This window comes from Solanum lycopersicum, chromosome 5 (assembly GCF_036512215.1).
Source record: "Solanum lycopersicum chromosome 5, SLM_r2.1".
Lineage (NCBI taxonomy): Eukaryota > Viridiplantae > Streptophyta > Magnoliopsida > Solanales > Solanaceae > Solanum > Solanum lycopersicum.
The window spans coordinates 68,316,773-68,341,086 of NC_090804.1; the positions used below are offsets into that span (position 1 = coordinate 68,316,773).

General features: G+C 31.7%; 3 protein-coding genes across 7 annotated transcripts; all 3 read right to left on the bottom strand.

The window, feature by feature from the left end:
* Positions 1 to 1,515: 1,515 nt before the first annotated feature.
* Positions 1,516 to 7,328, bottom strand: LOC101266420 (glucosamine inositolphosphorylceramide transferase 1-like). Its single transcript, XM_004239664.5, has 4 exons — positions 6,732 to 7,328; positions 5,694 to 5,816; positions 4,257 to 4,424; positions 1,516 to 3,447 (listed from the first exon to the last, which is right to left on the bottom strand). Exons 1-4 carry the CDS (start codon positions 7,014 to 7,016, stop codon positions 1,765 to 1,767), a joined length of 2,259 nt encoding a protein of 752 aa, XP_004239712.1. The 5' UTR covers positions 7,017 to 7,328; the 3' UTR covers positions 1,516 to 1,764.
* An 8,391-nt stretch (positions 7,329 to 15,719) lies between these two features.
* Positions 15,720 to 20,906, bottom strand: LOC101266725 (uncharacterized). 5 transcript variants are annotated; one of them, XR_002027761.3, is made up of 8 exons: positions 20,606 to 20,905; positions 19,335 to 19,525; positions 19,173 to 19,218; positions 17,940 to 18,022; positions 17,733 to 17,849; positions 16,093 to 16,210; positions 15,918 to 15,974; positions 15,720 to 15,809 (listed from the first exon to the last, which is right to left on the bottom strand). XR_002027761.3 is itself a non-coding variant. In XM_010323037.4 (7 exons), the coding sequence occupies exons 1-6, from the start codon at positions 20,811 to 20,813 to the stop codon at positions 16,139 to 16,141; spliced, it is 717 nt and encodes a 238-aa protein (XP_010321339.1). In that variant the 5' UTR covers positions 20,814 to 20,905; the 3' UTR covers positions 15,720 to 15,974; positions 16,093 to 16,138. The 5 variants fall into 5 exon arrangements, 3 of the variants coding, with proteins under 3 accessions (XP_010321339.1, XP_010321338.1, XP_025887057.1); XR_002027760.3 differs by having other exon boundaries at positions 15,918 to 15,988; XM_010323037.4 differs by having other exon boundaries at positions 15,720 to 15,974.
* A 908-nt stretch (positions 20,907 to 21,814) lies between these two features.
* LOC101267024 (histone H2B.3-like) lies at positions 21,815 to 22,851 on the bottom strand. The gene has a single exon (XM_004239666.5). The coding sequence runs from the start codon at positions 22,400 to 22,402 to the stop codon at positions 21,959 to 21,961; it is 444 nt and encodes a 147-aa protein (XP_004239714.1). The 5' UTR covers positions 22,403 to 22,851; the 3' UTR covers positions 21,815 to 21,958.
* Between the last annotated feature and the right edge of the window lie 1,463 nt (positions 22,852 to 24,314).

Below are 24,314 nucleotides of genomic sequence, written 5' to 3' on the forward strand. Positions count from 1 at the left end.
TGGGACAATGGGGGTATAACAGAGCCACATGCAAAATTATAATATCATCCACCAAACAAAAACTAACTATTTGAAGAAAAAAAAATATATACACATGGCTTAATTAATTTAGTATAATAATTTAATGTAGTGTAAAAATCTTGATATTGCAAGTATTATAGGGTGTGTTTTATTATGAGAAATGTTTTTTTTAAGGAAAATAAGTGGTTTGTATTATTTTTTGTATTGATACGTAAGCAAATTAAAATATGTTATTGTAAAAATATTTGTACATAATTTAGATAAATATTATAGGAGGTGTGGACGATGCAGGGTGGTGAGGATGAAGGCTACAAATACTGAGGTAAACCCACATTATGAAGAGGGGTTGCATGTGCATCCAGTAATTTCAAAAAAAAATAAAAAAAAAAATATATATATATATATATATATATCTATTTTGAAAAACTAATAGAAATTAGAGTATAGTAAACATTGCACACATAACAAATAAAGAAATGCCCTTGTGTTATTGATACAAACTGGTGATATCATCCTTGAGACCAAGGTTCAAAATATTCATAGCCCACAGGCTGGCCTCGGAGGCTTGCGGATTGGGCGTACGAGGCTAGCGGGCCAAGTGAGGATGCGCTAAAAAACCTCGTTTCTAAATAGGCCAAAAAATTAAGCCCAATCCCACTTAATTCAAGAGTTTGGGTTGGATCGGCCTCGCTAGTCAAGCCCATTTTGACTGCTCCGTGTGCGTGTACCTCCATGCGTACTGAAAAAGTTTCAATCTTTAAGTGAAAAAAATGATATATAATAATCTTATATTTACGATATTTAATTGTTTTTCTATGGCTTATGCATATATGACTTGAATTTAAGTTATTTTTGTATATTTTTTCAATTAGTTAGATGTGGATTTGAACCAGTTATATTCTATCACGTCATTTAAAAAATATTTATAGGATTTGAGAATGAGGTAGATAATAAGAAATAAATGTTTTTATATAACCTGTGTATATAAGTTAATCGTTAAGTAGCTTAAAATATAATACAAAGTCACTTACGAGATATATTGCTCAAACTCTTAAAATATATCGTTGATGAGGTGTTGGATCTACATTGTTGGAGGATTAGAAACGAGTACGATAATATTTTTTAAACTTTATTAGAAAAAGAAATTTTTTTTTGTCCTATGGAACATTAATGTATTAATTGTACTTTAATGACAGGATTAGTTGAATCATCAAGAACTTGAATTAAAATCTATCAGCTGTCGAGTTAATTTATTTGCATGTATCTTGACTAATTACTTTAAATATATGATTAAAAATTAGCTTAATAGTTTTTCTTTTAAAGCTACGAGATTTTTTTTAGCATCTGTTTTACTAAGTTAGGGAACTCCCTCTATGCGAGCTGCTTACACTTCTACTCGAACAATCAACTAACCGAAAATTCATCTTTAGCGTCTTGTTCTACGAATGATAGCTTCTTCTTTTTTCAAAAGAAACAAGTTGAAAGAAAAAAATGTCAACAAAAGATTATCTTCTATCAAAATATGTGCATTTAAACAAGAAATTTTGAGTGAAAAGTGCATCTAAGACTGACAAAACTAGCTTACAACATGAGTCCCTCCCCATACAAAAATTCACAACAGGAGGGGTGGGGTAAAGAAAAGCTTACAAATCATCAAAAAACAAAAGTTATACCAACAAGAAGGATTGAAAAAAATAAGAAAACTGCTAACTTCAAATCTGGTGTTAGAATTTTCTTCTACCTCTATACATCCCAACCATCCATCCGACGGTTAAATTCCGACTTACGATTCGTTATGCTTCCATACATTTCAGAGAATTTTTGAAGGCAACTGCTCCGAAGGCCATAGTGAATCTGTGTATTCTTGCTAATCGCGACGCCAGTGAACTTTGAAGTATCGATTGCCCATGCAGGTTTCACGTATTCGACTGTATTTGAAGAGCTTGCGTTTGCGTACAAGAAGTTCAACAACACATCTTCACAGTTGAAAAGATTGTTTACTACTTCTCTACCTGGTGCTGCCTCTTTGCTCCAGTACATTTCAAAAGCCATTGTAGTGTCCATGAAGGCTGCTCCAGTCAGAATCATGTTATATCCATTGTGCTTACGAGCGTGTTTCTCAGCCCTGTACTTCAACGGGCTACCATTTGCTAGGCGGGGGTAAAACCCTACAATTCGCTCAGGATGCTCACGCCATACCTTGAATCCTCGTTCAACATCATCACAAGGCATCATAATGTCATCATCAAGCTCAAGAACAGCTCTTGTCTTTATGGAAGGATCTACCTTGAAGCGATTGTTTAGTGAGTTTCTTTCCTCGATTCTAATCCTTACTGGCACTGCAGAATCAAATTCACTCAATTCTGGAGGTTGTCCTTTATTCCACACTACAACAATTTCACGCACTGAAGAACATCTCGAGTAATGATTGACATACATTTTCAGATTCCAGATCCGAGCATCGTAGGTCATTGTTAATAAAGTGAACTGAGAGTACTGATCATGCAATGGGTAAGCTTCATGCGCACCACTACCTCCATATAGGTATTTAACTCCAGTACACATTAAGACCACCGCTGCCAAAAATATTGAAGTAAGAACCAAGCTTCCACTACATGAGTTTGGTTTTATTCTGGCACGGAGTGATGAGCTTGCTCTATTCAAGTGGCTGCAGAATAGTCTCATTCTAGAGTAGAACAAGCTCGACCTTTCCCAATCCAATGAAGCATCACTCCTCTTGCCAACATTATGCGGGCACCAACTAAGGGGAAATAAACCTTTAACAGCTCCAAGGGACACACCGAACAGTATAACCAGGGCTGCAACACCTAAGACTGACGCACAACCTAAATGAAACCGTCTACTTGCATCACCTGAAGGCACTCGATCACCATCCATAACTCCAACCCACTCTCCGGAACTTAATTGTTGCACATCAAGATGATGGCTGCGGGCACCGTTCCAGGCATTTCTTCCCTTAATTGACTCTTTAAGGCTCGTTGGGACTTCAACTTCTTCGAACTTATCAGTAGTCAAAACTTCTATTTTGAAGAGACGCACCCTCCGCCCGTATGTTTCACCATCGTCTTGGCCAACACGATAAAGATGACCATCAAATGAAAATGGTCTGCCTCCATTTCGGGCTCCCATGCTCTTATCTGTGTTATAGATCGGATTTTTCTTATGTGGTCTCCAAGGACCAAGCGGTGACCTACTGTACCATATTTCCAACTGAGCATTATACAGTGCACCAATACCGCTGTGATCTGAACCAAATAGCCAGTATTTTCCATCATGTGGAATGATAAATGAATCAACAAGAGGCTTTTTCATTATAATCTTTTCCAGTGTCCATTTCATGGGAAAATTTACAGCTCGATAAAGACGAAGTTGTCCTTTCGCTCTGCCCTCGGGCAGCATATATATCTGTAGACAATAATACAATTGATGAAAATATTAATCACTAGTCAAACCAAAGTAGACCTAAATGTTAGCTGTAAGCAACCAAAAATAATGATTCATATTTGCTGGTAAGCAGCAAAAACTCTTGCCATTAAAATGTTTAACGACCTAAGTATTTAAGAAGAACGAAAATTAAGTAAAACTCCCTTTGTTTCAATTTCTTTGTCTTACTTTCTTTTTTTTAGTCCGTTTCAAAAAGAACGTCACATTCCTTTTCTGGCAACTCCTTAATTCTAGTTTAGAACTCTACGATTAAAGGGTATTTTGGTACATTTTACATGTCTTTTGTTTAAAGACCACAAGATTCAAAAGTCCTCTTTACTTTCTTAAACACTATGCCAAAGCATAACTAGACAAACAAATCGAAACAAAGAGAGTAGAAAATTGTGTATCTCTTGTATTTGGCACTGTCCAAAAGTATCTCCAATATTTACATAATCGAGTCATATAAGAGCATAATCATCTATAGCATTACATGGTATCAGTAAGTACGAAATTCTAGTAAGATGACACATAGTAAATTTATGAGCTTTGTTCTACTGATAGAGGATTTAATCAATTAATAAGTGCCTACTATACAAATAACATAAACATTCATACAAACTATCACGAGCCCTGCACACGTAACTCACATATCCCGTGTTTGAATATCCTTCCCTTCCCTCTGGCCCCTCTATTACCTCGTTATCATGATTTTTTCACATAAAGTCTAACATGGTTACAGATGGAATTAGTTATATGAATGCAAAATGTTCACGAAACCATGAACTTACATTGTCATTATATTCAAAGACATATGGATAGGACAGATGCCAGTCTTCATCCAAAGCAATACCTAACTGCTCCCATGATGCTCCCTTGTCAGTACTTCTCGCAACTCCAATATCCCCTTGCATTGTGATTGAATTCTTTGTTTCAAAGAACAGGTAAAGGACATCTCCCTGAATTATGTCATCAAACCTCAGATTAAGGATGTCCCACACCAGATTGGAATGCAAAAGAAGTTCAAAATTTAGGTTTTACAAAAAAAAATCAAGATCCTGTAGGCAGAGAAGTAGAGAAATCTGAATATTCTACGCAACGTCATAAAATATCAAACAATACCAAACACACATGTCATATATGTGATGTTACTTTCAGATGCAAACTATTATGGGCCCGACACCCAATTACATTACTGAAACTCAACAATCCTGCTTCGAACAGTTAATATTCTAATCAAGCCTGTAATTTTATTTTAAAAAATTGTTTGTTTGTTTTTTGTTTTTTGATAAGAATCAGCAAGACATGCAAGGGATTTGGTGGACTAAAAGAGAAACCCTCGACAAGAACTACCTATGTTGCTTGAATGAAATGAGTGGAACAGAAGGGTGCCAATGGTATGGAGTTAAAGAGAATCATTTCTGGATCATCTTTCAGTGTTTGGTTGAGGTATAAAAGTAGGTAAAATATAGTAATAACTGTATACAAGGAGTAGGATAGGGTATATAACTACTAATAAAAGTACTATTTTGCTGATATTTATATGTACTAAGGACACTACGCATTGCAAATCTCGACTAGTCAGGTTAGCGAGTTCAAAACACCAAACAGTTACATAAAAAAGAAATGAAGAAAAACAATAGCATCCCACAATATGGATTCTCATGACTTGCTGCTATAGACTGGTCAACAATGGAGCATTACAATGTACAGGAAGGATGAGGACTTAATGAGACGGAAACCTTGCCTTTAAGTGGTACAAGAAAGAGTTGGATATATGCGGCTATAATTTAAAATTTGGATACTTCTCCTTCTAGGTATACTCACAGCAGGACAAATAAAAAATATAGCCAAGGAAAGAAAAACAAGAAAGAGCCAACAGAATATTGGTAAGAAACAACTATCAACATTTCCCATCCTAACTAACATATTCCCCCTCAACGCACTTACAGTAATTAGAAATTCTACCCATCCCTTCCATAATGTCACATCAACTAACTATAAGATGCTAATAATTATAGAGGATTAATGTTAAATCCTCATCCAGACAGGTCTCATCAATGATACTTATTCATCATTTCACCAAATTGATTACATGATAAATAAAGCTAAAAGATGCTTCATTTTAATAACATATCATAAAATCTACAAAAGCAATTTTCTCCGGGATAACATTTACTAGTGATTACTTACTACAACCAGTCAAATATCAATGAATTAAAGATTACCTTAACATAAAGAAAGGGGTCAGCAACAAAATTACTGGAAAGCCCAGCCACAGAGGCTGAAGCACAGGTGATTACAGGATTGGCTACTGGCCATGCCGCTTTCTTATCCCTTGATATATTCATCTGCCAAACATTTCCAGACGCAAAAGTCACATAACAGTAAATTCCAATAAGTCTAGAACCTTGAGCTTTAAAGAAGATCAAAACTTTGAGCAAAAAGTTAGAGTGAACTTTCATCTCTATGGGCACGTCAAGAAACTTTCCAAAAATAATTACCATTATTTGCACATTTCACAAACACCCCAAACCCCAGAAGCTTAAAAGATGCAATTCAAACCAAAATAGTAACAAACTGAACTTTGAGGCTTAAAAGTTTGAGCAAAAAGTTAGTACCCTCAACTCAATATGCAACCATCCAGAAACTTCCAACAACATTCAAATCAATCACTGCCCATTTAACAAGTAGCCGAAAATCTCATCACCTCAAAAGATACACAATTCAAACCAAAACAGTAGAAAACTGAAACTTTGAGCCAAAATGAAAGGCATAAGACTTTGAGCAAAAAGTAAGTAAACTAAACTCTAAGTGCAACCATCCAGAAAATTTTCCAACACTATTCAAACTAAACACAAGGAATTTCCCATTTAACAAGTAACCAATAGTCCCGTAACCTCAAAAGATTCAAAATTCAAACCAAAACAGTACAAAACTGAAACTTTGAGCCAAAATGGAAGGCTTAAAACATTGAGCATAAAGTTATAGAGTACACTCATCTCTACATGCAACCATCCAGAAAATCCAACACATTCAAACTAATCACAAGGAATTGCCCATTTAACAAACACCCATCTAACCCAAAACCTCAAAACATTCAAATTTCAAACACAAAACTAAATCTGAGCCAAAATGAAACCCAACAAGAACAAGCAGTTAACATCACCATAAGCAAAAAAAGAACCCCATTTACCCAAAATTCAGCAAAATAACAAACAGAAGAACAAATCATACAAAATGAAAACAAAAACAAAAAAGCTTACATCTTCAATGGGTTTGAGGGAAAAAGGAGAATCACCATAGAAAACACCAATTGACCAGGAACCCTCATCATCCTCTTTACATCCTATTGAAGAAATACTCGCATGGACATTTGGGGTCATCATAAACCGAACATAAATCCCAGCAATTGAACCCAAAACTACAAACGCCACAAGTAAATACACAAACCCAGACGAGCTAACACACGGATCATTCTTGCTCTTATTATTATTGGGTCGGTTCCTCGTACCTGAAGACCCCGAAACCACAATTGGGCTAGAACCCATTAACAAAGAAGGTGAAAGATGTCGCCGGAAAGTATCTCCGGTCGCCGCCAGCGAGATCTCGTTAGGCACGTGCTATGCACGTGATATAGAGGAATTACAAAAAAAATTAACCAACATCCAAGATTTTTTCCCCTTTTTCTTCGTGGGTCTTGCTGAATTGCTCCGTATTTGAAGAAAATTGAGAGAAAAATGGAGACTTTGTGAAGATTTTCGATATAATTTGCTCTTTTCGTTGTGATTTCGTTTCTCTCTCACACAGTTCTTTCTCTCTATTTTTGAAAGGGAGTAGTTTTTTTTGAATGATGAGTTGTCTTTATTCCTCGTTATATTAGAATTTTGATTAAATTTAAATTACGTATAATATAATTTATTTTAAATTTAATAAAATTTATTTCACATACAAGTTTCAAATTTAATACTTGTGATTAAAGATGAAACGATAAAGATTCGTTTGAAGCATTTTGTACGTTGTTAGAGATTTAATAACTTGGATCTTTGTTTGATTATAATTTCGTTGATCTCATGTTTGGAAATATTACTAAACACTATATAACATTTAAAGTTTTTGAATTGCAAAATTATCAAAAATAGTTTTTGTTTTTTTATGTTTTAAGATTGAAATACAATTGTGTATATATTATGTGAAATTTTAAATTGTATATTATTATTATTGTTGTTGTACAATATAACATTTAGGCATTTATTGACATAAAACAATTAATCATTGAACACAATTAATTGACACTTGCATTAACCCCCTGCACAAAACTAAATACGTTTTAATTAAGTGCACTTCAATCACAAATCAAATTAATTATAAGATCAACTATATAATTTCTCAAATAAATTTTATTAAACGTCATTTTTTTTAAAGTTCTTATTATATGGGTGGTTGATATGTACATTGAAGCTCGATTAAATTTAAACTTACGTCAGAAAATTTCACATTAAAGAGAGGGTAAAGTGCTCTTAACACAGAGAATTTTGTACCTAATAAAAGTTAAAATCGAGATATTTTTTTCTAAAGTACAATTATTTGTTTACAAAAGTATTATCTTATTTTATATTATCAAATTATGGTCATTTTTTCTCCAAGTTAATTTGCCATACCTTATTATTAGACATTACATTCGAAGCCCATGATTGATATTTGATGATATCAAATGTAATGTTCAAAATGAGGTGTGGGCCCTTCTAATTTCAAAATTGACCATTGCAAAGTTTTCCACTATTTTATTCTTATTCTTTTCTTAAAATAAATTTTTATTTAATTTAATTTGTTGACACGTATAGAATACGAGAGACAGATTCAAAATTTTAAATTTTTAAATTTGAATAGCAATTAGTACAGGAATAAATAGTTTCTATATAGAGAGAGTTTTTGTAATATAAATATAAGATTTGAATCAAAATTATATTATTCTGTCGAACTCGTAATTTATTATTCAAAACTTATTTTAAAAATATCTTTTAAAGTGAAAAAATAGTTGTTGGACCACATAATTCCAATCCAACTCTGCAGAAAAATTAGGATTCATACTATGAAAGTGATATTTGCACTATCTTCATTAAAAGAATTATGAGTAATCGGACTTCATATATAGATATATAATTCTTTGTAAGAAATTAATTAAGAAAATAAAAATAAATCACAAACACCTTTTTTGAATTTAATCGTATAAAATTTGAACAGTAAAGCTTGTTAATATGATTAGTTTAAATTTACGGTTAAAATTTATTATAGAAGAATTGTTTCTTGTTAAAAAAAAATTCATTTATACAGTTCGAGCTCTAAACATTATTATCGTCAACAACAATAACCCCTTCTTTTCCCTTCCTTTTCTTCTATTAAAACTTTATTTATTTTTAAATTTAAACTCAAAATTTTTAATTAATGATTACGAAAATTTTAAAATATGAGTGATGGTGCCCAAGATGTGGGAACCAACAAAAAAAAAAGGTATCAAGCTATGGCTGGAGACAAACTGGAATGTTTTTTTCTTTAAAAAAAAAAGAACTAAGATTTTTTTATATTGACTTCAATATACCATTTTACCATTTTAAATAAAATTTATACAACTTTCAAAAGGCATCAAATGAGTTGTTCAGCAACATGGCTATGTCGTAATTTTTAAAAGAAATAATATATTTAGATATTTTAAAAAACTATAGGTTATGTTAGTATTAGTGGCGGAGCTAGAATTTTATTTAAGGGGTGTTAAAATCTAAAGAAATAAAATTCTGTAAAAGTTAAGGAGTGTCAATATGTAATATATATATATATATATATATATATGTCAAAAATATTTTTATTCTAGCTACATAATGTAATTTTCCGAAGAAGGAGTGTCGGTCGATACCCCTTCACTACATGTGGCTCCGCCATTGGTTAGTATCGAATGTCCATGAATGATAAGTATGAGTTGGAGTGTTTAGTTGTCGTTTGAAGTGTCTAAATGTATTCTCTCAAAATGTTTGAGTGTTGTGCTTACTTTTTAAATAGGTGTTTACGTATTATGTTATTCTAAAAATAGTTATCTCAAATTATTATTTTTTTAGAAATTAAGAAGTACTTATTTTTATTTTTTTTTTGCTCACTTATCATCATTAATAGTTCATGAAGACAATGAATATCTTAATAGAGTAAATATTTAATAAGGATAAAGTAGTTAAAAATTAATGAGAATAAAGTAGTTAAAAACTCTGTTAATTAATATTTTCATAAGAAGCGTGCGTAAGAAAAATACAATAGATAAATTCAGACAGAAAAAATAATTAGTATCGATTTAATAGGAAGTTCACCTACACCAATCAACACCACCATAAAGCTATTAATTAAGACAATATATCTTTACATTCTATAAGCATTCTTATTAATCCCACTTTACTTTTTTTTTCTTTCTGTTTAAAAAAAATATTTTTGCTTATCACTTTTAACATATTAAAAAAAAAATTAAAAAGTCATGTTTCATCCATAATAGTGATTACTTATTCTTTAAATTATTTTTCAAAGTTTAATATTATTAAACATCACTTAATATAGATTGTGTGATAAAATAAACATGTTAAACACTATTTTCACTAACACACAGATCCAAATCATTTTAGCTTGAGAAATATGTTACTTACCAATCAAACTCAAATCATCTTAGTTGGACAAATATGTCACTAAAGACACTCGAATCATCGGAAAATCTTAAGAGAATAGAATCAATCATAAATAAATTTGTACCCACAATGTCTATTTATGAAATTATATATGTTTCTTCATAATTTATTTGTAATTGAAATTTATTTTTCATTACTTTGAAATTTGTTGTTAATAAATACAAAATTTAAAAAATAGTCCGTTGAATCAAATCATTACAATATGATTGCTTCCATGTTTGAAATATTTATTGCTATTTGTATATGTATACATAATATGACATGTTATAGAACAAATATATTTGTACTAATACTAAGGTATTGTTTGGTGTCCAATTTTCTTTATAACAATAGTTGATAATCCTAAGAGATTGTTTGGCATGGGACATTAATCACCAAAATAACTTGTAATAAAAATTAATAAAATGTTAACCATATATTTGCAACATATTATCTTGGATGTTGTTATCAAAATCCTATTTTCTATTATGAAGATTTAAATAACTTAATTTGAAATTTTAAAATATTTTTAAAATTGATTTGATATAAAGTATTCAATCAGATACACTTTCTCATTAACTTAAAATAAACTTTTTTGTTATATATAATATTTAATAAATGTAACTTATTATTTGTTCATAAATGATGGAATTAAATTCACACCAATAAAATAAAAATTTCGATAGCCAACTAATTGAGTTAATAAGATTTCCTTATGAGTCCGAAGCTTCCTTTATAACTCTTTGGAACTTTTTCGTTCTAGCTCTCTCACATGCTTCATTTCAGAGGAAACCTATAAGTGGCTCGATTTCACTATATTTCATTCATATTCGACAGCTCTAACTCTCTGAATTGGTGGATTTTGAACTCCCTCATAGTGGGCAAAGACAGTCTAAAAATTGTTTTAGGTCATAAAATTGAAAATTCCTCGTAAACTATACAATAATTACGTTTCAATTCAAAGTAAGCTAGAGTCAATTATACGAGTTTTTGTTGTTCATATTAATTCGTTTCAAGTGTAAAGTGTATTTAGATAACAGAATCCAACATATTTTATATTGTAAAGATTCCAATTTAACTAATTTATATTGATCATCAACCTATTGCATCCCTCCTTCAAACACTTTGAGACCAACAAAGTGACCAAAGCTCGTTTTGATTGAATTTTTTTTTTGACATTTATTTTTTTTAAAAAAATAGCAAATAAATAATTTTTAAAAAATCACGTTAAATTGCTGCCAGCGCAGCGATTTATTAAAAAATAATTTTAAAAAATTGTTTTTGAGAGTCGCTGCCATTTAAAAGAAAAATCAAATTTTGCTTTTTCCCGTTGACAAAATCGTTACTTTGTCAGCGATTTAGCTGTTTTAGTTTTAAAAAAAATTCATATACCGTTTTAAAATTTCTGTCAACATTTTTCACCCTTTAGGCTCCGGACTCTTGAAAATAATGTTATAAGTCAGGCTAATTAACAATTCAAAATGCTTATAAGATATATAAAAAATTACGATAAAAAAAATACTAAATCTAAAAATTCAAACCATGATACATAAGATACAGAGGCAAGACACACTTCATTGGAAATAATTAATAAAACTTTTTTTATTCCTTTTGGAAATTGATAAATCAAATAAGGGAGAATTGGACTAATACATAAAGATTTAACAATATATAAATGGGAAAATTGTATATAATAGCAAACTAATAACCTAAATTAAATAGAATAGTTAGGATTTGATTTAATTGTGCTCCATAGCAAACATTAGCTAAAATTTGCCAGCGTCTCTCTCCCAAAAATCTCGCTCGCCACTCTCCATTCTCGCTCGCCTCTCTCGCTTCATACACAGAAGTGTATAATTCTGTTTCTGTTTTGTATAAAGCGAGAGAAAATTGTATATACACATGCAAAAATGTATATCTTCGTGTTATACACTTAATTTTACAATTTACAAACATTTTACTTCAAATATTGCAGAGAAAAAGGCCAACGAATTATACAATTGTGAATTATACAATTGCAGTGAAATACAATTTTCTCTAGCTTTATACAACAGAAGTGTATATATTGTGTTTCTGTTTTTGTATAAAGCGAGAAAAACATATATCTTCTTGCTATACACTTATAATTATGCAATGTACATACATTTTAATTCGATTCAACTGTATGCAAAACAAATTATACAATTGCAGCGAAATAGGCCAGCGAATTATACAATTGTATATGTATAGCAAATTATACAGTTTTATGTTTATCATGGAGCGTAATTATGCAAAGTTTGTTATAGCATACAAATATGAATTTTTTGTTTGCTATATGCGAAAGTTGCCCTAGATAAATTGAATAAATGAACAAATTAATCTTTACTAGTATGAAAAGAACCCAAAATTCAATTCATTGATATAATCCAAAACAGGTGAAATTTCTTTTTTTTTCAATCGCTCAGGAAACTAATATAGCATGAATATTATTTTACATTATTTAATGTACTAAAAAAAATGTATACCATATAAATTTCCAAAATATATTTTTAATATAAAAGAGTAGTAATAGTTTAATTCACTTATATTTTTTTGGCAATATAAAAAATATATAAAAATTACCTAAAATTCAGTAAACATGGCAAAGAGAATATTGTGAGCTGAAAAAGTGAAAAAAGAGTAATGTGACGGTTTTAAAGGTACACAAAGTCGGTATATAGTTATACCACTTTTTTTGCCTTAAAACGTGAATAAGGGGCAACTAGTCATACAAAGTATCACGCGTTCACGTAAATTTTTTTTAAAAAAATCATCGTATATAATTTGGATAATCTATTTTAATACAAACATGACGAGAAACGTGAATATTTTGATTTTAGTTATTACTATTTGAAGTCATGTCATTCTAAAATTCAGAATTCCTAAAGTTAAAATTTTGACTCCGCCGCCACTGAGAGACACATACAAGAAAAGGTAGGTAGAACTCATGCTTTCATATATATGTTTGTGTAAGAATGAAGAAATATCAAAAGCCTCTTTTGTTTCTTTCTTTATTCTCACTCAATTACCTTCCATTGCACTCCTCTCTCTTTTTCCACTTATATATATATATATATAATAAGTATATTGCATATTCACATGTAACTTCATAAACATCCCTTCCATATAGAAACATTATTCACACACAACAAAAAAGATGTCTATAGATCAAGAATTATTAGAGATGAAATTACCAAATATCAAAGTAATTACTTCTTCTAATGATGATGAAGATGATAAATATATTAATTGTCAAACTCCAAAATCTTCTCAATATTTGATCCCAAAAATTCTTAGTTGTCCACCAGCACCTAAGAAGCCAAAAATGGTGTTTTCTTGTTCTTCATGCAAGAGGAGATTAATTGATGAATTCAACATTTTTGATGAGCAAGAGGAAATTGAGTCATTTTTCAGGTTTGTTGATGTCAATTCTACCAAGAAAAGAAGAAGATGTCTAGTGTAAATGGTAAAAGATATATACTACTAACTTTTATACAAAAAATTCATTGGACTTGATGGAAGAATTCATTGATTTTTTACTTTAAGTTCGATATCTGTTTTGGGATCTTAATTAGTTCAGAATCGCGTCCTCACATCACAAGGGGGGGAAGAAATGCTTTTTGCTAGGATTTGTTTTCATTTTCAAGAGTTAATATGAAATCTACGATTCTTGGTGGTTATAAGCTGCTATATAATTCAACAACTTGTTGTATGTATTTATCATACTTTTAAATTTTAGATATGGAGAAGTTTGTAATGTTTTCAAAAATTCAGACAAACTTGATCTGAATCATATACTATAGTTTATATGGTAGATGTCAATGAAATGTTTATCCAATCTAATTGTTTTATATTTCAGTCTTAAGAGAATTATTTTGTTGCGATTGATCTTTTGAAGAATTTATGAGAATTGACAAATTTTAAACTTGGCATTTTCTCTTTTATCTATTATTAGCTTGTTAGAATTGGAAAAAAAATATGTCACCCAACAATATTTATAAAATTAGTAAAAAGTGAAATTTGTAATCTTAAATGTCGATTGGAGGAGTGATGGTTGTGTGTAGTAGAATTAAAGATGGTAATTGATAATGATTGTGGTTAATAATTGGTGTGAATGACAGTAATATGTAACATTACGTGATAATGATTGAATAATGATGAACGATATATGATAGTAATTGATGATTATTGTGGTATCAATGATTGATGATATGATAATTGTAAATGGTGACTAATAGTGAAGATGGCAATTCTTTATAAATAAAAAACGGAGGTGATTGTAGTCGAAGATCATGATGGTTGTAAGTAATAGTAATTGCAAATAATTAAATAGTGGTTAAATATAACCCTCTTGAATGTATAGCACCTTAATGATATTAAGACCTTTGATATGATTATAAATCATTCATATTCATCACATACTTGTTTTAAAAAATTTAACATAATATAATTAATGATAAAAATTTAAACCTAAAAATGAATAATTCTAAAGATTAAGATGTAAATTAGTAAAATTCATATCTTCATCAAGTCAAAGCAAATATGAAAAAAAATCAAATTAAAACAATTTCAAAATTTCCAATCCCAATAAGTGGACTAGTCTACATGTACACGTATTACTTAAATAGGTGAAGATCATACCTATTTTCTTGTGATTAATTTAAATAATGGTCTAACTCAACGTGGTCAATAACTACTTAACTAGTTTTTCTTTCTTTTGAATTGACTAGTTATTGTTCAAAAGTTTTGACAATATTAATACTACTTCCGTAAGTTTTTATTTATTAAGTTAAGAGTTTATTATATTATATATATGTTCAAGTTTAATGATAATCAAATTTAAATTTAACTTTCAATTAGGGAAGCTTATTAGTCTGGTTCAATACATTATCGATTTGATTTGTGTAAATCGACTTGACTAGGAACATATAAATGAAATCATGATTAATTCCTTAATTCATAAAATTGTCATTTGTAGGAGTAAAATGACTTCACCATTACGTGTTGAATATTTCAAAAAGAAACAAAAAATGGATTACCTACTATTAGTTGTACAAGATTAATATTAACATTACCTAATCAAACGTCACATCTCATAAAGTAGCCTCTAAAGATGAGCTTACACCATATGCTACTCCAAGTATAAAGAGGAAAATACTAGAAAGAGTGTGTTTAGTGAATAAAGGTACAATGCAAATGAAATAACAAAAAGTAAAACGTGATTATTTAAATACTATAGTTGCTAAGCTGCGAGAACACTCGACTATCTACCAACCTTCTAATTTAATCGTCATCCTTCACCTTTTATTCTCGGGTCATGCTCTTAGTTGGTATCATGTTATGTTTAATCAGTTTCCTTTAGTTCTTCTTCGACCTACTTCTAACTCTCTTTTAACTCATGTTATAATCAATCCAAACTATCTATAAAACAAAAACATGCTCATAACACAATCTGAGAAAGGATCAGTGTAGAAACGCGGAATGATTGTCAGACAAAGATAGAACATACCCGATGAAATAGTCGAAGTGCGTGTAATCTAGTCTGAACTCCACTATTATAAATAGAGAAAATGTCATCGCCACCAAAAGAGGAGAAGACATGTCCAGATAATTTGACTGTAACAACTCCTACATAAACAGCAGTCGAACTGTCTTTACACCAAATATAACAAGAAAATAATTTGTCCAGGCCGCAGGGCTTAAAGATGTCATTTGGCAACGAAAGTCAATACATACAAATTATCCATCGAGATTGGTCGTTGGCGCTTGGCCGGAACACTTGCCTGGAGTGAGCTGCAATTTATCCACTAACCGAGCATTAAGTTGAGAAAAGCAAATTCTCTGCTAGAAACTGGCGGAGAATATTTGTTCCCACTAAAGAACTTCCTGCTCTCTTACAATTATAACTTACAGAAACAACTAATTTAGACTTGCATAGGATGGTGACTCTTGCTGTCTCAAATCTGACCAGTTCCTAGAGGCTGCCTCGAAGTATCACCTGAAGCCCAAGCTTGATAGTCCTTCACTAGCTGGATGCATTAAAAGGCGAGATTTTCAATACGAAAGAATGGGAACCATCTTAAAGAGTATGCAAGCTAAGAATCACGATTTCTAAAAACAGGAAAGGTCTAACTTTACAGCTTAAAACTCAAAATTGGAAGTAATTGTAGAGTTCAGCTGATGTAATGTATAATCACACCCACAATATTCACAAATACAAAACAGCATGGTAATTTATGTAAAAGAGAGGCAATACACAGAAACTCAGAACTCCATCATAGTGAAGGCTTAAACTGGGTAAGATTTTCTAGTAATTACTTGTCCACTCAGTTTTGATTGATCAGGGTTACCTTCTGGTTGACATTTAACTTCAAAATCAGACGTTGAACAAGCTTATCTTCGGTTTTTGGTTAAAATTTGTGCACTCACAACATATTGTTTGGTTCATCATAGAGAACAATATTCTGTATGGTCCTAATTATTGGCATTTCCCCCTCCAACGCCATAAAAGTTATGCTAGAACTATATCCATTGGGTTAAACACTAGACAAACAGAAACCAAGGATGTCATTCATATGGTAAATCTCACAACCAAACCCCTTTACCTAGAAGTCACACAGTCGCGTCTCCCACAATATCCTCTTTGTGAATCAAATCCTCATCTTCATAGTTGCAGGTGGAGCAAGACGCCCCTTTCCACTATGCTATCCATCCCTTATCAATCTTGGCACTATTTCCAGTCCCCTTTGCTTTTCTCTTTCCTTTGTCTTCAACACTCATCTCTCTATTTTCCTAATTTTCATATTAGGCAAAACTTTCTTGATGGAAAAGGAATTTTTCAACGACCAACTAAGAGACTAAAGAAAACGATCTCACATATACTGCATTAGGAAAGACACAGAAGTGTATCTGCTACCAAGATAGAAAGAAGACATGTATAAGTTGAATAGGTGCTTTAAAATAATAATGGAGGAAAATATATTAAACAAATCAACAACTCCTCAGTTCAACAAAGGATGAAGAGTATCCACATTAAAAAAATCAACTTTTGGTGAGTCCAATCAGAGGGTTGTTGTCCATCAACTAGAAAGACATATTGATTCAATACTTCACCTAAGTACTTTGAGGGAGTAGCAGCTACATGCCTCCTAATACAGCCTCATATAGAGTTGGCACAACCAGATAATCAATTTTGTTTGTGTCTGTTACTTTTTGTAATGTTTTGATAATGATTTGTGATAATAGTAGAAGTTATACAATTTTCTTTGGGCGAGAAAAGATGAAAATGTGAGGGAGATGGTGAAAAAGAAAATAAAAAAACAATAAAACATAGTGAAAAATGAAGAGATACTAGTGTCAACTATAAAAGTGACAAGGACAACAAGAAGATTAAACCAGCTGTTAGCTTTTATTGGAGATGAAAGGGACTCTAGTATATAGAGAGATGGAGCAGGGAAATGACAAGAAACAATAGTTTAAAGGATTACAGTACAAGAATCTTTCAACAGAAAGCAAACTGTCAAGAACAAGTTAAGCGGAAAATGAACAAACCTGTGCCATAAACCGAGGGAGCATGATCCTCAGTATCTGATCTAGGACCTGAGAACCAGTTGACTCAATTGCCTGCACTGGAATTGCTCGAAATGCAACGGGAATCTCAATGTTAACCTGCATAAATAATCAATCAAAACTGATGCAAACTAACTAAAATTGTAATGTTTTCACTTTTATTGCAATACGGACAAACTCAGATAGTACCTCAATAATAGCATCTGAAGTGAGCTGCTGCAAAGGTGAGTCTCTTAGCTTGCTATCATAAGATATTTTGTTCACCATAGAAGCTGCATGCCCATACTAAATCAGTGTCAAAGTACTCCTGAAAAGAATTATGTAATAAAATTCAGAATTGACACACACTAACTGAGCAATTTTTATTGCAGATGACAGCTTGTCTGTCACACCAAGTTCTTTACCAAACAAAGAAGAGACCAGTTTACCTCAAGGTACACCATCAAAAACCATTAAACTAAAAACAATCACATGCTGACTTCAATTATGTTGCATGATTACGCCAATTATCTATTATCTTTACAATGTTCACAACAGAAACCTCTTACTAACAGCTTATCAACACAGATTATAATACAACTAGTGGAAGTATATGCAACATGCTAGAGCCGTGTTTTCACCGAACATGACTTGAACTAATAGGGACATCAAGTTTTACTCCCCAAGTCAATGCAGAAGCAATTATTCGGTAATCCACCATATGCTGTAAAGTACCAACTTTTGAGGAGATGACAAATGTAACTCTTTTTTTTTTAAGTATTACAGGAAGAAAGGTAGTTAATGGTGCATCAAACTGACAGACAGCACTGAAGCATTCATCCTCTCAATAGGACTTTTTTCTCTTTTCACAAGCAGAGCAAGAGTAGGATACATAGCAGTTCTCAAGAGATCATGAACCTCTAGTGCCTTTTTCATGGATATATTATTATATTAAAAGAGAAAACACATACTCTAATTTTATCTCTACTGTTTTACAAATGCTATGTCAGGAAAAAAAAAAGAGATTGATTGGATTTAAGTAGACATTGATGAATAGTTAATAGGACTACGAAAATCTTGCTATGGGCATCTCTTCACCAACATTTTATGTCTTTGCAAAATGTGATCCCACTTTTGACTCCCAAACAATTTACAACCAAATGCGAAAATACAACAGACACTAAGAAGAATTTGTTCGCAGAAAGAAATACAGAAATATCCAAATCAAAGTGAGTCCAGCATCAAGTTGCATCCAAAAAAGGTAATCTGGTTTTAAACACATTTTTTCACCTTTAGGGGCCAATACTACACAAATAGATCCAATTGCAGCATGACTGAACCAGTGCATAAAAATAAAAGTTTTGAATTCAACGTACCATTTTTAAAGAGAATTGTGCACAAACATTCAAAATGATAGAAACGGCACTTAAAAAGACTACATACCATCAAATTTATCATTTTGAGCGACCACAATAGGAGATCCCTCAAGCTGAGAATCAAATAAATAGAAACAACAACATGATTAGATACAACTATAAATTACTAGAAATATTAAACAGCTGGAAAATCAGCAGTAATAAGTAATAAGAAAAAGCAATATACTACCTTGCAAGACAACAACTTGATACAACATCCATCAGGCTGCTCCTCAACTCTAACTAACAAAACAGGACATACTTCAAATGCAAAGAACTTGAACCTATACACGTAACACCTGAACGTACTATCGTCCACTCGTTCAATCCTCTCTGCATCCAACACTGAGTACTGGCTCGCCGGCAAGCTCATATACTCCACTAAATTAACCAAAAAAAAAATGAAATTCTCCATAAATAATAACACTACCACCATTCACTGCTTCAAGTAATCAATCAACATGGATAACACTTTGTGAAGTTAGTTAAGTACACTTGTTTTTCCCCCTTATCTCCAAAACCAGTTACTAGCTTACTCAACAAATAAAACCACTATTACAGTCACTGCATCAAACAGTCAACCAACCTAGCTTATACCTCTCCGTCAAGCTCAAATACTCAACTAAGTCAACCTAAAAAATAATTAAAACTAGTAAAACTCAACAAATAGACACACTATCACCAGTCGGTGCTTCAAAAATCGAACAACTTGGATTATATCTCACCAGGAAGCTTAAACACTCAACTAAATCAACAAAAAGTAATCAAAAATCGAAAAAACTCCCAGATATAAAAACAATATCAACTGTCACTGCTTCAAAATTCAAATAATCAATCGATTCGTATTATGCACTAGCAATCAAGCTCAAATATTCAACTAAATCAATCAAAAATAGTTTTAAAAAAATAGTAAAACTCAACAAATAATAACAAAATCAACAGTCACTACTCCAATCAATCAATCAACTAGGATTGTACCTCGCCAACAAGCTCAAATACTTAACAAAATCAACAAAATAGCGAAATGAAAACAATATCAACAGTAGCTGCTTCAAATAATCAATCAACTTAGATTACATCTCGTCCGCAAACTCAAATACTTAACTAAATTAACCGAAACACTGCTTCAAACAATCAATCAACTTGGATTATACCTCGCCAACAAGCTCAAATACCTAACTAAATCAACAAACATAGCGAAATCAAAACAATATCAACAGTAGCTGCTTCAAACAATCAAGCAACTTAGATTATATCTCGTCCGCAAACTCAAATACTCAACTAAATCAACCAAAACACTGCTTCAAACAATCAATCAACTTGGATAATACCCCGCCAGCAAGCTCAAATACTTAGCTAAATCAACAAAAATAGCGAAATAAAAACAATATCAACAGTAGCTGCTTCAAATAATCAATCAACAAGGCTTATACTAAATGAAATTAGAGTTGAAGTGCTTACTTAGCGGACGTTGAAGCTGCTTAACGGATAATGACTCTTTCCGGCGGCCAATAAATCGAGCTTTTGGAGCAGAATCAGCTGTAATACGGAGAGTAGTACATTTGGAAGAATCAACAGAGGATAACGTAGTAGAAAACCTAGGGTTTTTGTATTGGAAAGAAATGTAGCTTAGATTCGTTAGCGAAGAAGAAGCTGAGCTCAACGCCATGGAAAATATTTTAGATTTGGTTTGGTTTCGATTTTTTTTTCTTTGTTTAAATGGTTGTTGAAATGTGTGAGGTTGAGGATAAAGTTCACGAGTGTGGTGAGGATTACAATATGTCACCCAAAATAAAATTTAAAAAAGCGTATTTTAGCTAAAGATACAAAAGCGCACTTTAGCCTACTAATTCACCCTCCGTTCCCTTTTTTGAAAAATAACTAAACAATCAAATCATATAAAATTTTCATCATATCAATATGAGAATAATTCCAACGCACATACTAAAAGTAATTCTCATCTTGTTACAACAAGGTTACATATCATTTCGTCCAACGCACATAATAAGAGTAATTGTTGGACATAGTAACAATAATTCTCATCTTGTTCAAGTTTACATATCATTTCGTCCAACGCACATACAAAGAGTAATTGTTGGACATACTAAAGAGTAATTCTCATCTTGTTATAACAAGGTTACATATCATTTCGTTAGGTATTTTAATAAAACATATAATTTCATTACTTCTGTTACGGATATAAATACGAATAAAAATGTAAATAGTGGATCGCTACGACTTATGCCGAAAATAATGTTAAATTAGGTCTTTGTACAAAAAATATTGTTCCAAATAATAACATATTAATTGAATGAAAAAATTAGTAGGGGTATTATTAAAATAGTAATATCATTGGAAATATCGACGGCGCATTTTAGCATCGTAATCGTAAGCACCCCGCCAACAGGAAATATCTACGCAACTTTAGGTACCAAAAAATGTGTGCTGATTTTGGACTTTTAGCACCACGTGACGCACTTAAACTTCACCCACTACCTAACCCGACGCTGAATATCTTTCAAACACGCTAAATTACACCGTCAATTTCAACTTTATCAACAACAACAACTCAAAATCAATGAAGAGAACTGGAAATTTGCAGGCAAAATTGATGTAGAAATCTGGAAAATCACGCAAGGTCGATGTAGAAAACCGGAAAATCAGGCAAAATTGATGTTGAAAACTGGAAATTTTCATTCATGATTAGCAGTTCATTACAAAAGGATAAGCTAAGAGCAAGCTAATTGAACTAATTTTACATCCACAAAATACTAATTTCAAACTTTAACAGTAGTACACAGAACCTAAAAAATTTTAAGAGCTAGTGAATTTGGTAACAGCCTTAGTTCCTTCAGAAACAGCATGTTTAGCTAATTCACCAGGAAGAACAAGACGAACGGCAGTTTGAATTTCACGAGAAGTGATGGTAGGCTTTTTGTTGTAACGAGCAAGACGAGAGGATTCCTGTGCAAGTTTCTCGAAGATATCGTTGATGAAACTGTTCATTATACCCATAGCTTTGCTAGAAATACCGATATCTGGATGTACCTGCTTCAGCACCTTGAAGATGTAGATCTTGTAGGTTTCAACCGCCTTCTTAGATCTCTTCTTCTTTTTGTCTCCGGCAGCTGCACTGCTATCCTTTGGTAGCTTCTTACCGGCCTTTGGCTTCTTCTCTGCCGGAGATTTCTCCGCTAAGGGAGTTTTTTCAGCTGCTGGCTTCTTCTCGGCGGGCTTTTTCTCAGCTTTTGGTGCCATTGTAAGGAAGAAGAAAGGGGAACTTTACAGATGCTTTGAATGGAATTTGGGATGATGTGTGGAGAGAATATGACGGGGAGTTTGGTTTATATAGTGGTTTAGGCGGGAGTTATGATTGGTTGATACGGAGTGACGCGGATCGTGAAGGAGAGCCGTTGATCCTACGGTTAAATCAACGGTGGTGAGTAATAGTTTTGTGATCCGGGTCATTTTTCTTGTACTCTACCTAATATGCCCTCTGTTTCCTTTTATACTATTATCCAAAAGATTAATCTTATGAAACAACACTAATTAGTCATTAAAAAGATAGTATCAGTCGGTTTGGAGGGTGATTAGTCACATAAATAGTTTAGGATTAATTTTTTTAAATATTTTTTGAGTTAAGTCTGTCGTATAAGGTATGTTTTATTACGATTTACATTTTTTATGTAATTTGTAGCCAATTAATAAAAGTTTATTCAATGCGCATAAAGTGCTCACCTCAAAAACAGAAGTTAGAATGATTGTAAATTATCATAAGGTTCTCAAAAAGAAAATACTAACTAAACTAATCATGATTAATTCGAGCTAAATCTATATATTATTGATTTGTAAACTTACTAAAGAATTTTTATTCATATTCATAAGTAATAAAAAAAAAGAGTATAGGGAGTAATGGAGCTTATTATGTGCTTGGTTCATTGCTTATGATATGATAGGTCTTATGCTGATAAGTTTTTAGGATAAATTATCAAAAACTTACTAGATTTTAGTACGTTCTGATATAATATTTTGATATATATGTGATCGAAATTATATATCATTTGTTTTAAATACATTATAATCAAGTGAATTTGCATTTATCAATAATATAGATAAATCTTGCACTTGTCCCTCGCCTCCACCCCATCTCGCCAGTGTATTTGGTATGTCAAATACATATAAATCACACTACATATACGTATATAGTGTGTATCTAGCTTGATTAACATGTATCTCCGATACGTGGACAAATCTATATTGTCTCTGTGACCTTCCTTCCATCTCGCATGTCACTCGTATATCTCATTTGTGTATCTGGTATCTTATATACATACAAATTACACTAAATACATGTACATATATTGGGTATCTAGTATGAATCACATGTATCTGAGATGCATAAGACAAATTTTGCCCGCGTATGTCGCCTCCCCACCACCTCCCTTGTCACTCTCATATCTCAATCATGTATCTAATGTTCAAGATACATGTGAATCGTACATGATATATGTACGAAGTATGTACCTAATGTGGTTCATCTGTATCTGACTTAAAATTTGTTATGAAATTATTTAAAATGAGAAAAATACAATTTTTTTTAAATATAAATAAATGACATGTAGTAATAAAAAGGGGACTTGCCAATTGTTCTATTTTTATTTAAAGAAAATTAAAATGAATCGGTTATTTCCAGCAAAGCAACTAACGTTTACAAGGATATATATATATAAAAAGTTGATCGACAAAAACAGAAATAAGCAAAACTTCAAACAAAATATATCTAGACATTTTCACATAGTTTAAAAACATATTTAACTTTTTTTTTTTTCAATTGACTTATTTCAACTTGGCATAATCATTGAAGTGTAGTCTAGTGTTCACCATGTGCCAAGACAAAGTTTATATTATTCACCATGTGTTGGTGTGGTTAATAATAATAGTTAAGTTAAATGCTAATCATGTATAAACATGTTTGATTATATATCACCACATATCAACGTGAGTTTGTGAATAATTAAACACAAATAAATTGTCAATACAACAAACACTTGCAAACATAATTTAATAAAATTGAAGAATGAAAATATTATCGAATTATGAAAGGAAAAAAGTTAAAAAGGATCTTAAAGTAAATGAGAAATCATGACAAAAATGGTTCCTTTCGTTTAAA